General features: G+C 37.9%; 2 protein-coding genes and 2 pseudogenes across 3 annotated transcripts; 3 read left to right on the forward strand and 1 right to left on the reverse strand.

The window, feature by feature from the left end:
• Positions 1-1166: 1166 nt before the first annotated feature.
• On the forward strand, positions 1167-4074 carry LOC120016049 (annotated as a pseudogene).
• A 311-nt stretch (positions 4075-4385) lies between these two features.
• On the forward strand, positions 4386-8416 carry LOC120016048 (annotated as a pseudogene).
• On the forward strand, positions 8121-11204 carry LOC120016050. Its single transcript, XM_038868624.1, has 8 exons — positions 8121-8259; positions 8823-9193; positions 9277-9443; positions 9543-9645; positions 9798-9914; positions 10006-10176; positions 10449-10572; positions 10645-11204. Exons 2-8 carry the CDS (start codon positions 8936-8938, stop codon positions 10776-10778), a joined length of 1074 nt encoding a protein of 357 aa, XP_038724552.1. The 5' UTR covers positions 8121-8259; positions 8823-8935; the 3' UTR covers positions 10779-11204.
• Positions 10504-12289, reverse strand: LOC120016051. Of its 2 annotated transcripts, none has more exons than XM_038868625.1 (3): positions 11938-12289; positions 10997-11129; positions 10504-10895 (listed from the first exon to the last, which is right to left on the reverse strand). In XM_038868625.1, exons 1-3 carry the CDS (start codon positions 12099-12101, stop codon positions 10839-10841), a joined length of 354 nt encoding a protein of 117 aa, XP_038724553.1. In that variant the 5' UTR covers positions 12102-12289; the 3' UTR covers positions 10504-10838. The 2 variants fall into 2 exon arrangements, 1 of the variants encoding a protein (XP_038724553.1); XR_005471892.1 differs by having other exon boundaries at positions 10880-10895; positions 10997-11229; positions 11938-12069.
• Positions 12290-14237: the final 1948 nt, after the last annotated feature.

Here is a 14237-nt window from a genome sequence, read left to right on the forward strand (position 1 = left end):
GGGGCTACATTAATATTAACATTTTAGACTAATATTAGTATTTTATTTTAGGCTACACTAATATTATTAATTTTCAAAAATTGAAGCCCTAGGCGACAGTCCAAGTCGGCCCACCCCAAGACAAGCACTAATTATAATTTATAATCCTAAACCCTAAACTCATCCATAAGGCTGAATTTTAAAGGAAGGTTGTGATTATATATTTTTATAGAAACCCTCTTAACCACCACGAATTTTCCTACCAAATTTAGATTTAAAAAATTTATAAATATTTATATCATGTTGATTGCCTAGTTGCCTGTACATATATTTTTTGAGGGGGAAAAAAAAGAAAAAAGGAGAGAAAACCAAACAAAATGTTCCCTTGTTTCCAGTGCAAAGAATAGTATCCACAAACACACTTTCCATTAAAAAGCTAGTCTCCTTGACATGACTTAACAAGTGGGTACACCAAGAAGAAGCTTTGTTATGATATTTATTACATTATTTTGTTATCTATAAATTAACCTATTGATATCATAAAATAACATGTTTTCAAGATTCCTCTTGCCGGGTCGGCAAATTAATATATACATAAACAATGCCAATAATTCATCAAATTAAAGAAGAAAGAATTTAACTTTGTACTAGCATATATTGATGATAAGTTTTAATTAAAAGCAGATAATTAAGGAACTAAGTGATGATTTGATCATCAAGACAAAGATTCACAATTGTAACAAGTCATTAATATATCTTATATAATTAAGAAAGATGAGACGTAATAAACTTGTATTTAGATATACTTAGGATGTAGGTAGAATATAAATGTCTTGTCCTTCCTTTTCTCCATTATTATTTTGTTTTATTCTTAATTATTAGTTATTACATTGGACAAAAAAAAATTGTAATTCAATGGTTTAATTATTTTAGTTATATTATTATTGTAGTATTAAATGGGCCTATAAATGGGCATAAAAAAAAGACTATGAAGTAGGGCTTTATAGTGCCATAATAAATGGGCCTACAAGAGCTTTAATCTAGCTCGAGATCAAGTTCAAGTTGAAGTTGGGCTTAATATTGGGCTTCCAAGCCGAGCTTGGGCTCAACTGATTTGAGCCCAGTTCATAATTAAGAATTAAGCCTGTTTTCATTGTTTCTGCCAAATCCTATGCTCTTCCGACCCTGAGCGACGACCGTCGACACAGACGTTCCTCTCGGCGGCTCTGAAATGGGTTCAGACTCCGATTTCGCGTTAGCCTTTAACAATAGCAACTTCTCGGACAGGCTAATTAAGATCGAGATTGTACCCGACCTGCCTCAGTCGAAAGCCAATGCCAAAGGTTGCACTACCATCGCCGATTGGGCCCACAACCGTAAGAGGTGCAGGGAGGAGATTAAGAAAGATTATGGTCCGTTACTCTTTCTGTGTCTCTCTCTCTTCTGTTTGTTCTTTTTGAATGTATCTTATCAAGGTCTTCTGTTCATGTTTGGTTTTGCCTCTTTTACAAATGCTAATATTACCATAATGGTATATAATTGCCGCCAAAGTTTGATTTCCAGATGAATATTGCTTTCACTAATCAAGTAATTAGTATATATGACCACTTATTTGTCTTTAGTGGTGTGTGTTTTCATGCAACGGGAGGAGCAGGTCTTGAACTGTAAGATGCCGGATACTGATCATGGTGTGGCCTGTGAAAATCAAGATGAGGAAGCCATGACAATGGTTGAGGAATTATCTTCAGATGTTAGATTGAATTTGAATAAAGATGGTAAATTACGAAATCGTTTTTGTTTATTATTCTCTGTTTTCCTTGGCATAGTTCAATTAAACTATTTTCTCTAAATGCGGACGAGGAACAACTTCAGGCACTGCGGTGAATTGATTATCTCGGTCATTTGTTACTTTTTCCCTTCTTTGTTATTTTTCAACTGAACATGGTAAATATATTATTTTGGAATCCTAATGCTGATGGTTCTGAAAAATATGGTTTTGTATATCTGATCCTTGGTAGCTTCTGGATGCACTCTTTGTATGGGACTTCTGAGTTTTGCTTCTGAAAACCACTATTTATTATGCAGTTTGATTTTTTGTTATGGTTTACTGAATTTACTAGTTTGGTTGCATGTTGTGGATTTTGTTTACTCCGAGATATTTTTGTAGGGGATAAAGATGCTCAGAGCTCTAATTCACCGTGGAACACGGGTGGTTCAACAATTCTCAGAGTTAAGGTGATAGATATTAGTTCTACAGTTTTAGCAGCGAAGAGCCTATTTTTCTATAAGGTGAGGGACGAAGCATGCTTTGTGTCCTTGTTCCTTGGCAATGTCCTTAATTTGACTGCTGATGCTGATTCTTATCAGCTGTTTTCAAATGGGATGAAAGAGTCTGATAATCGATTTGTAACTCTTCGTATGCATGCATCTGGTAATTTTTGACAAATATTTATTCTTCTTTATTTCTTGAACTTGTTTCAGTTAGGCTTGAATTCATATTTGTTTCCTGGTTTCCATTATTAACTTATTACCTGTGTGGGCGGCTGGATTTATCTTCCCTGGAGCAGAAGAAGCAGCTTTCATAGACCTACTTCGTTTTATTTATGGCAACACCTTGTCAGCAACCTGCCCTACTGCATTGCTGGACATGCTCTTGGCAGCTGACAAATTCGAGGTTGCGCCGTGCATGAGACATTGCAGCATTTTATTAAGAAGCTACTCTATGACATGTGAATCCGCCTTGCTGTACCTGGACCTTCCTTGTGAAGTTTTAATGGCCAAAGAAGTCCTTCCTTTGGCAGATGCAGCGAAGCAGTTTCTTGCTGCACACTACAAGGATATATCTAAGTAAGCTCCCTTTTGCTGGTAACTTCTTTGTCTGAATAATTGGTTGCTCATCCCTTTCGTCTTCCATATTTTTTTGTCTCGCTCTCCAAATTGATGTTATTCCTTAAATCCACTTGGACTATACAATTTACGGTTTTACCACCTTTATATAGTTTGGAGAACTAACTAGGACGCCATTGCCAATATTCTATCTTATCTTATTAAATTGGATAATTGCCGTTTACATTCATGGGCTGCTTTGTGTATGGTAGGCTGACTTCAGTTTCCCAAATTTAAAGGTTACACCAAATGATTATCTGTTTATTCACAGGTTCCAGGGGGAGGTGCTTAACTTGCCCCTGGATGGTATTGAGGCTGTACTATCCAGTGATGATCTCCTGGTAGCTTCAGAGGATGTTGTTTGTGAGTTTGTGATGAAGTGGGCTTGTGCTCACTGCCATAAATTGGAGGAACAATGACACGTTCTTAGCTCACAACTGGCTCAGTTAATTCGTTTTCCATTTATGAGCTGTCGAAAGCTGAAGATGGTTTTGGCCTGCAGTGATTTTGATCCTGAACTTGCATCCAAAGTCGTGCTCGAGGCTCTCCTTTTCAAGGCTGAGACACCATACCGCCAACGGTGTCTTGCAGTAGAGGAGGCCAATGCCAAAACCACTAATTGTCACTTTGTAGAGCGAGCTTACAAATATTACCCAATCAAGGCTGTGGAGTTTGAACATCCTCGCCAGCAGCTTATTATATTCCTAGAACTCAAGCGGGAGGAGTGTGCATGTCTGTTTCCTGCCCGTTGGGTGTATTCACAGGCATTTCATTTTGGTGGGCAGGAATTTTGCCTGGCGGCGCTTTGCAAGATGGACCGGCAAAGCTCATTCCTTTGCTTTGGGTTCTTTTTAGCAATGCAAGAGAAAGGATCGGTGACCTTTTCTGTTTATTATGAGTTTTCAAAAAGGATAAAACCCACTGAGGAATATGTTGGCAAGCACAAAGGGAACTATACCTTCACCGGAGGGAAGGCTGTTCGGAATCTATATGTTATACCTTGGACAGCACTCATGGCGGATGACAGCCTTTATTTCATAAATGGCATACTCCATGTGAGGGTTGAACTCACTGTTAAGCAATGAGTCTTTTGTTATGGACAATGTGGAGCATTGGATGGTAGGTTTCGCGATTGCTCCTGTGAAACTTCTGTTATCTCAGCATGATTTGATCTGCAAAGAAATGGTAGTAACTTATAGTTATTGGTAACGTTTATCAATAAGGGAATTATTGAAACAAAACGACCAACTTGAAAAAATGTCAGGTGTGGGCCTTTCCCTAGTATGAGAGGACACCTTTCAAGTTTCAATGACGAAAGGTAACCAAAACGCTGTCATTCTACAAAAGAAAAAATAAAAAAAGAAAAGAAACCTAACCGTCATGGACATGGATGGCCTATAGATGGGGGTATGCCAATTGTTTTTGGTTACAAAAATAAACTAAACAACTTCTTTTGGTTTAGATTTTATGCATGCAAGTTGTGTTAGATGAGCAATTAGCCTGCATATAGAAAAACTCATTAAGTTTCATCATCTTTATTGGCTAACATTGCCTATTTAAGCATTGGTGCTCATTGAAGGCTAAGCACTTCAGTTTGCAAATTCAAAAAACTAAACTTGTATGACATGGTGAAGATGAAGATTTCTGGGCTTCAGATTCTTGTCATTGCAAGTTTAGGTTTGTTGTTATCTTGTTCATGTAGTATTAATGCCATAACAGTTGAATATGTTTCAAATGCTGTAATCATCAATGGGGAGAGGAAGTTAATATTTGCTGGTGCGATTCATTATCCGCGAAGCACCCCTGAAATGTGGCCTGATTTGGTTAAGAAGGCTAAGGAAGGTGGCCTCAATGCCATTGATACTTATGTCTTCTGGGATCAACATGAGCCTCGCCATCGTCAGTACGATTTCTCAGGCAATCTGGACTTCATCAGGTTTTTCAAGGTTGTTCAAGAAGCTGGACTCTATGTCATCCTTCGCATTGGTCCTTATGTTTGTGCTGAATGGAATTATGGGTAAGAATTGATTCTTGAGTTCATTTATACAACTCTCTGTAATTGGCATTCTAAATGTGTACACACACACACACACACACACACACATATGTTTTTGTTTCGTTTCAGAGGTTTCCCTATGTGGCTTCACAACACACCAGGAATTGAACTTAGGACAAACAATGAAATCTACAAGGTTTAATATTCATTTTCATGGAAAACTTTTCATGTTTCAATGTCCATTAGATTACTTTTTGAGGGTCTGTAATGCTGGTTTTGGTCTGACAGAATGAAATGCAAATTTTCACTACAAAGATTGTGAACATGTGCAAGGAAGCCAAACTCTTTGCACCTCATGGAGGACCCATAATTCTTGCTCAGGTGATATTTTCAAATTTCAGAAAATAGAATTGATTATGGAAATATGATCATCATGATCTCATCTTCAAACTTTTGACATCAGATTGAGAATGAATATGGAAATATCATGAAAGGGTATGGAGAATATGGAAAGGAGTACATCAAGTGGTGTGCAAAAATGGCTGTTGCCCAACATATTGGTGTCCCGTGGATCATGTGCCAAGAAAAGGATGCTCCACAACCAATGGTACTCATATATAGTTATATACACCTATATATAGGTACAAGCTATATATATATATATATATTGAATGTGATATTTTTGCAGATCAACACATGCAATGGGTTCTACTGTGACAACTTCACACCAAACAATCCAAAAAGCCCAAAAATGCTCACTGAAAACTGGACTGGATGGTGAGTCATCTTCTGTGCTTCAAATAAAATGACCATATTTATGAGATTTGAAATAACTTGGGTTGTGTAGGTTCAAGAAATGGGGAGGAAAAGACCCTTACAGACCTGCTGAAGATCTTGCATTTTCAGTCGCTCGCTTCTTCCAAACTGGTGGAGTCCTCAATAACTATTACATGGTTGGTCTCCTGTCACAAGTGAAGACTTGATTAACAATATTGTTTTCGAAAGTGTGTTCATGGAATCCTTCTTCTCCTGAATTGCAGTATCATGGAGGAACAAACTTCGGACGCACGACGGGAGGTCCATATTATGTGACATCATATGATTACAATGCACCTCTTGATGAATATGGTAATGCAGCATCCATCAATTTACATCTTTGCATCAAACCTGAGTTTGCTAATTGACACTGAAAATGAATTTTGCAGGCTTGAACCAACCCAAATGGGGGCACTTGAAGAAACTCCATGAAGCTATTAGATTGGGGGAGAAATTGCTCACCACCACCAAGGCAACAACCAAGCAGTTTGGTAATGGTGTTGATGTAAGTGAAAAACTATACATATGAGATCAATCAAGATTATTATGCACATTTTATTCTTAATTGTGTAATTACCAGCTGACTATGTATGCAAACAATGCTACTGGGGAGAGATTTTGTTTCTTGAGCAACCAGAACGAGAAACAAGATGCTAATATTGACTTACAAAAGGATGGAAAGTACTTTGTGCCAGCTTGGTCTGTCAGTATTCTGCAAAATTGCAACAAAGAAATCTATAACACTGCAAAGATTACAGCACTGACCTATTTGACGATGAAGACACAACCCGAGCTTTTCACTGCATTCAGTGAAGATCCTCCTAAATTTAACTGGACATGGGCACCAGAACCCATGACTGATACATTCGAAGGAAAGGGTACATTTAGAGCATCAGAGCTTCTTGACCAAAAAGAAGCTACAATTGACACAAGTGACTACTTGTGGTACATCACTAGGTAACTAATCAATGCATGTCTCTCCAGCCTCTCTTCATTTTATGACCTTGTAGAACTTACCCTAATTGTATAATATTATTCTTGTCACAGTGTCAATATCAATGAGACTTCTGGAGAAAATGTGATTCTCCATGTGACCACAAGAGGTCATGTTCTTCATGCCTAAGTTAATGAAAAGCTAATAGGTTCCCAGTTTTCCAGGGATGCCAATAGTGCTCAAACAGTGAAGGGTGATGACTATAGCTTTGTGTTGGAAAGGCCTGTTTATCTGAAATCAGGAACAAACACCATAGCTCTACTCAGTGCCACTGTCGGATTGGCGGTATGTACGATTTTAGTTCCCATTTATACTGCATAAAGTCCGAGCAAATCTCTGAAATATAATGCCTTGTTGTGGACAGAACTATGGTGAATTTTTTGATCAGAAACCTACTGGAGTCGCAGGTGGTCCGGTAAAATTGGTCATAGATGGAAGTACAGCAATGGACCTGTCGTCGAATGTTTGGTCCTACAAGGTATGCCTTCACAGGAGAGAATATGATTTACCAATTCCAGGTTTGAGTTAGATACAATTCTAACAAATCATGTATCATTCTTTCTGTGTTTCAGGTTGGGTTGAATGGCGAGGCCAAGCGGTTCTACGATCCCAAATCTGACAACCAGTGGAAGGCCTCAGGGTCAATTCCTACAGGCCAACCCATGATATGGTATAAGGTATATGATGTTATCACAAGCTTCATCTTAACAAGACTCATTTCACTTCGACAATCAATCTGAATTACATTGGAAACTAATGTAGCTTGTGATGCTGTTTGTGTCTAGACATCCTTCAAGACTCCTATTGGGATATTGCCTGTTGTACTGGACTTAAAAGGCATGGGAAAAGGACATGCCTGGGTGAATGGAAAGAGCATCGGTCGGTATTGGCCAACGCAGATTGCTGATGCCCAAAGGCTCCAGCAACAAATGTGACTACTGCGGACGGTATAACGGTGACAAATGTGTGACAATTTGTGGCAATCCTTCACAAAGATGGTATATAATCCCAAGTCTTATTTGATGAAAACACATTGGAAATCAATGTAGAAACAATGGTGACAGATTGTTTGTTTCAGGTATCATGTCCCGAGATCTTTTCTCAGCAATGGCACAAACACATTGGTTTTGTTTGAAGAAGTTGGAGGAAACCCTTCAAATGTGACTACTGAGATTGTCAAGGTTGCTACAGTTTGTGAGGTTGCAAAGGAGGGCACCGCAATGGAGTTGGCATGCCAAGAAACCCAAGCCGTCTCACAAATTGGGTTTGCCAGCCTTCAAAATCCCCAAGGAACTTGTGGGGATTCCAGTGGGGGATCTATGGAGGATAGTATTAATCTTAGCCGGACTATATTAAATGTAAGCACTATATATGCCCCTATATTAACAACAAAACAAAGTGCAATTCATTAATATTGAAGTGGGGTTTCTCTTTATTTTGCACGAATGTCTTGGCAAAAGCCCTTGTTTCTTTAGTGTTACAGAAGCAACACTAACAGTGGCCACCCTTGGTGGCAAGAAACTGACAGTTCAAGAACTATGTTGAGGAAGAAATGAAGTTGAAAGTTGAGATTCTAAAAGTGAAATAGGTTTGAAAATGAATATTTCTTATTGTCTTTTTTCTCATCTCCAGGTGTCTTCTTTATGCTTCCATGATGTTGCCATTTTTTACATTTTAGTGTAATGGCATGCTAATGCTATCTAAATGAAAGGAATGAGAAATCTAGTATTTGGTTGACTATATCATCTAATGTGCAAAACGTATTATTTGTTTCATTTGAGTTTTTTCTTTGCATATCAAAAAATAGCTATTTTTCCTCAATAAAATTAGAGAATTCCCAAAAATTCAGTAATTTAAAAGAAAAATGCTAAGAGGATCTTAGTTATTTCAAATGTTGAAATGAACGTACATAATCCATGTAAAGTCATGGGTCTCACATGAAATCATATATATCCATATCAACAATTGGGATAGATGAAACAAAAAAGACTTGAAATTCGTAAGACTGCTATCCACTAAGTATAGAACAAGTTATTGCTACGTTAATATTTACGTTGTTTGTTTAGGAAAAAATAAAAGAATAAAAAATTTAAGAATAAAGAAAAATCACCAAAATCATATAAATTAACATACTTGGGGTGTTATTGCAAGTCCGAAAAGAAGGGATAATACACTGGACAGAAAAAGAGACGAGGATTCCGCAGTTCCGCTACTTCCGCTCCTTCACTGTTGTGACTGCAGCCAAAGAGAGAGGGAGCACAAACATGTTAGAGATGCTTGAAGTTGGGCCATGCAAAGATGGTTACGAGATGGGATTTCTGATAGGTCAAAGGTTCTCTAATTTGATAAGGAGCAGGTTGTCCAGTGACCTAATTCTGCAAACCCAGCTACGACCATTCGCTAAATCCCCTGAATCAAAACCACTCATTGAAGCACTCTGCCTTAACAACAGCAATAAGTTCCCGAGGTACTGGGACGAGCTACAAGGGACTGCAGACGGCAGTGGTGTGCCAATTCTTGATGTAATCACTCTTATTTCATCCCTGGTAATGCAAGTATAGATTCATACTTCTATCAGTCATTTTGTCATTCATTTCTTGTGCAGATACTATTGATTAACTTCAGGAAGGAGATTCTCCCGTTTGTTCCAAAGAAGTTGGCAAATTCAGTTGATGATGGTCCGGATGATTGTTCTGATGTTCTTGTTGTTAGCGATGCAATGGCCGTTGCGGCACACAACGAAGACGCTAATGTTGCCCTTATTGGTCACACGTATGTTTAGTCCTTTACATGAGCCTTCATGTATCCAGAGCCATAGATTTGGGGGTACAAGGTCCCCAGAGTATTTACAACTTTCATTTTGATTAGCAGGTACCTCATCAAGGGAACTATGTCCAGCGGAGTATCTTTCATTGCTTATACATATGCAGGAGAGCTTCCGAGCTGTGCATTTGGATTCAATAGCCATGGACTGGTAATAAATTTCTTATCCATCTGTAATTTCTTAACAGCGAGCACCCTGAATGTCCATAATACTGCACAAGATGTTAATGATAGCTAGTTCAGCAATGTATATTAAATGAGGAAGAAAATAAATTTAGTGACTTACCATCTGCATACTATCAGGCATTTACATTGAATTCAGTTCCTCCGTCCCAAGATGAGATCGCTGCTGGTGGAATTGGACGAAATTTCGTCTCCCGCGACCTCCTTGAAGCAATGAGCATTGAAGATGGATTAACAGTAAATCCAGCGGACTTTACTTTTATAGCTTATTTGATATGATATCACCCTCAACATTAAGGATTTTGATAATCAGCCTGTCTTCTTTCAGAGAATATGTTCATCCGGAATTTCTGTAGGGCACAGTTACAATCTAATCGACATGAATACACGTAAGATCTTGAATGTTGAATCTGCTTCAGGGAACCGGATTTCAGTTCATACAGTTGGGCCAACACCATTTTTCCATGCAAACATGTATCTACATCTACAAGTTGAGCAGGTATGTACTACAACAAGTTTAGTTAGATGTCCAACTGAACAAACAAGTTTTTTGTCAACATATCAGAATTCATGACAACCTAGACCAATTGGTTGATCAAGTGTTTAGCTCAAGCAATTTCACCTCATGGTGAATTGCAATTGACTTTAGAAATTAGAGTTTATAGTTTTAGCATACACACCAAAGTAAACACATCAAGGATAAATTCGAATTTCCAATAAAATCAATTCTCTTCAATTGAACAAAAATAATTTCACGGTTTTGTTTTATAGGTACATGATGAGAACTCAATAAGCAGGCAAAAACGAGCAGCTGCGCTACCAAATGGATCGAAAGATGAAATCTTGTCAATACTTGGAGACACAGAAGATACAAGATATCCAATTTACATGACAGGTAGTTAATAACATAATTTGAAACCATTCTCCATGCGTTACTTCTTGCTTAACAATTTAGCGACATACGCAGGTCCAATGCTCCACACCCTATGCACGGCTATCATAGACCTGGATGAGCAGACACTATCGATCATTGAAGGCAATCCAAAGAAAGGAGAGGTTTCTCATGTCTTCTCCGTATCAAAAGAATTCAATGTTTCATAACGAAAGTGAATAGCAGCGTGGCTCGGTTTTTATTGATATGACTGGTTGGTCTTCAACCCCTCAGACAGGTTCATAGAGTCCCAGCATATGACCATCAATACATCGCATGGCTGCAACCTAATCAAGCAAACCACAAACTATCTTCAGTTCTAGAAGAGAGAAGAAAGCCTAGAAAATCCATGTAAATGTTCAATAGATAATGATTTCATTACTTATACCTTCCCATGGACCTCGTGCTTGATGGGGCCGTCTAGTTCAGCACCTAAGGCCATTAGTTTTGTCACTGTAGTGTTGATATCAGACACTGTGAACGATAGTAGTGAAGAATACCCCTGCTGCATAACATGGTCACTGTAAAACTCAATTAGCTGCTCGCGTCTTGGTTCATTTTGACACCCAGGAATCTATCTAGACAGGCTTGCAGAATACGAAATCCTTCCACACGGTCCAACTAGTCAACACACAAAAGAAATTCTGAATTGTTTCCATGACTGGATTTTAGCATTATTGTATCAATATATTATTATAATTCTCCATTTTTCTCTTCTTTGTTCTTTTACATTTTGAACCTATTTTTCTTCTATGGTTGCCTTCGATAAGAATGGTGTTTTGCACTAAAATACACCAATTATGCATTATTTTGGCAAATCTATTGCAGAATTGATCATTCCAAAAAGTTGGAAGCAAAGTAGCAAAATTGTGCATGCAATGGAAATTAGCCTGGGAATCAATACTTCTTTTTTGAAGGATATACACAGGAATAGCTTTCACTTCTAAATTCCAATTAAATTTTGAATCTTGAATGGCAATAACACCAGTTGTGCCTATACTTTTCTATGATGCCTTTTGAGCCATATTAGCTATTAGAGTCCAAATTTCCAGTTGCTACATAAATTTAAGGGCTCTCCGTGCAACATAATAATAACCGGAATGGCTGCTGCGCCTGTTCGATAGGTGGGTAAAGTAATTCCACCAAATTCATTGTTTCAGCTAAAAAAATCAATGCTTGAGAACGGGAGAATTCGATTCCCAGCAATTAGCGCAATTTAAAAGCGTGGTTTTTCTTTCAGGCAAATTATCAAACAGGAACAAGGCACGCCATTACGTATGAAAGGGAAAGGGAAAGGGAAAGGGGAAGGGGAAGGGAATACGCCACTACCTGGGAGTGTGCATGAGTGCGAGCTTGAGAGGGCCAGAGTGGAGTTCGGCCCAGCGAAGAGTGCACACATTGACTGTGAAGTCGAGCCCTTCTGAGTAGAACCGAGCCGCTCTTGGTACGTCCTTGTGTAGCTGTAGTATCCACCTAAACGACGCCGCTGCCATTACTACTCTCTCCCTCTCTTTCTCTCTGCCTCTAATTATATAACCTCGCTCCGCTTCCTCAGTGATGATTCTTTTCTCTCTCGTTTTTCATATTTGCAGAGTGCAGAGAATGAGGGAAGAAGAGACTCCAGACTTCAGGCGGAAGGGCAGCCACTACGCCAGGAGTATGAAACCCGTTACTGTTGAACAGCTAATACTGAGATAATTCTAAAACAATAAAACGACATCATTTCTAAGAAAATAGCCTTCAACCCAGCCCAATTATCTAACTAAACCCATTATATAACGGGTCCATTTGGCTGGTCATTACGCAGGCAATGGAAATCCTATTATTTACAAAACCTAGCTATTATTTTCAAGGTTTAGTATGAATTGAAGGGAAACTTGTAATTGGAATGCCACTACAAGTCTTAAAAAACAAAGAATCTTAATACCAATTAAAAGGTGGAATTAGCTCTAAGGGAATTGGTTGAGTTGTCAGTTGTAAGGATTAAATCTTGTGAAAGGTTAGAGGTATCATGTTCTACTATCATCTCATCCACTATAACTATGTATGTGTTTGGCAGTGTGTTGTAACTGTGTTCAGTTGCAACACACCTCACAGCACCACAGTTTTTTGTGACACGTCAAACAGCTTTTGCGTTCTAACTCACCTCACAGCACCACAGTTTTTTACCTCACAGCACCTCACCACACCTCACCACACTCCCAAACACTTACAATATATGTTGACTTGTCCTACGTAATCAAATTAGGTCAATTATTGTATTTTAGATGAATGTACAAGGTAAACCTTGAGTGATTTTATATTAATATTATTAGTCATCTAATATAAATGTAATTTTGATACGTCAAACGCACCGCACCGCACCACAGTTTTAAAAGTTATGCGCCAAACAGCTTTTTGCGTTTCAACTCACCTCACAGCACCACAGTTTTATAACTCACAGCACCACACCACACCTCACAACACCTCACAGCATTCCCAAACAAGCCCTATATCATCTGCAAACAAAATGCATCAACCCACAGTGTAACTGTATCTCACCTTGGATGTGTCGTGTGGGTTTGGTTCATCTATTAGTATAATAAAATAGGAATGGACTTAATGTCAACCTCTGGTGTAAACTTGTTGTGAAGAAAAACTCATATGTAACTCCTTAATTAATATTTACACTAATTACCGTTCCTTCATGCATATTATTGATCATAATAATATAACTAACCTTTAAAAGAGTATCAAAGTTATACTTGCAATGGAGTCTTTTTAAGGGGGCATAGATGGTTTCGTTTGTCTCAATTGTTGGGCATGGAGGAAAAATGATTCACAATGGAGTCAATTTGGTGGCTCCATTTTGCTTGGACCAACATGGGGGAATGGCAAAGCCCATGCCCCCATGTTTGCTCTCTATATGAGTCCCGCCACTAACACACTTATATTTTTACACAAAAATCAATAGCGGGTCCTATCTCTATTACACAAAAATTAAATATAATAAATTTACATCATTGTATCAATAAATTTTATTGACCCGTTCACATCAATAAAATAATCAATCACATCAATAAAACACTTTTTCCAATACATTTTGTTGTAACAGTAAAAAAACTAGGTCACTCTATACTGAAGCATGACCACTCCTCTAAGTTTACCAGGTAAAAGATTTTTTAAGAAGTACACCATCTTTTGTGTGTCTCGAAGTATGTGTTGGATGATTATATTATTATTCTTGAGTTTATCGTGTAGAAGGATATTCCATATCAATAATAGAATATCCTTTCGGTGAGTTTTCGTTGAAAACATATTTAACCAAGAAGGAGAGAAAAAAAAAAACAAAACAAAACTAATAGCGGAATCAGTACATATATTATTTTAAAAAGTTGCATAAGTGGGCTCTTGGCACATCTTAAAAACTCCTAATTATTTTGATTAATCATTCATTAGACTTTAATTAAACTTGCAGTCAATGATCATACCTTACGTGTATACACATATACTTAGCTCCCTAAGTCATATATATTAGATTAGACTTGTACTACCAAAGTAAGTTAATTAATTTTGGGCCATAAAAGCAAATTGTGTCTTTGTTCGTGCATTTACACAAAATGAGTATAGGGCCTTGATGTTTATTAGTT

This window comes from Tripterygium wilfordii, chromosome 15 (genome assembly GCF_013401445.1).
Source record: "Tripterygium wilfordii isolate XIE 37 chromosome 15, ASM1340144v1, whole genome shotgun sequence".
Lineage (NCBI taxonomy): Eukaryota > Viridiplantae > Streptophyta > Magnoliopsida > Celastrales > Celastraceae > Tripterygium > Tripterygium wilfordii.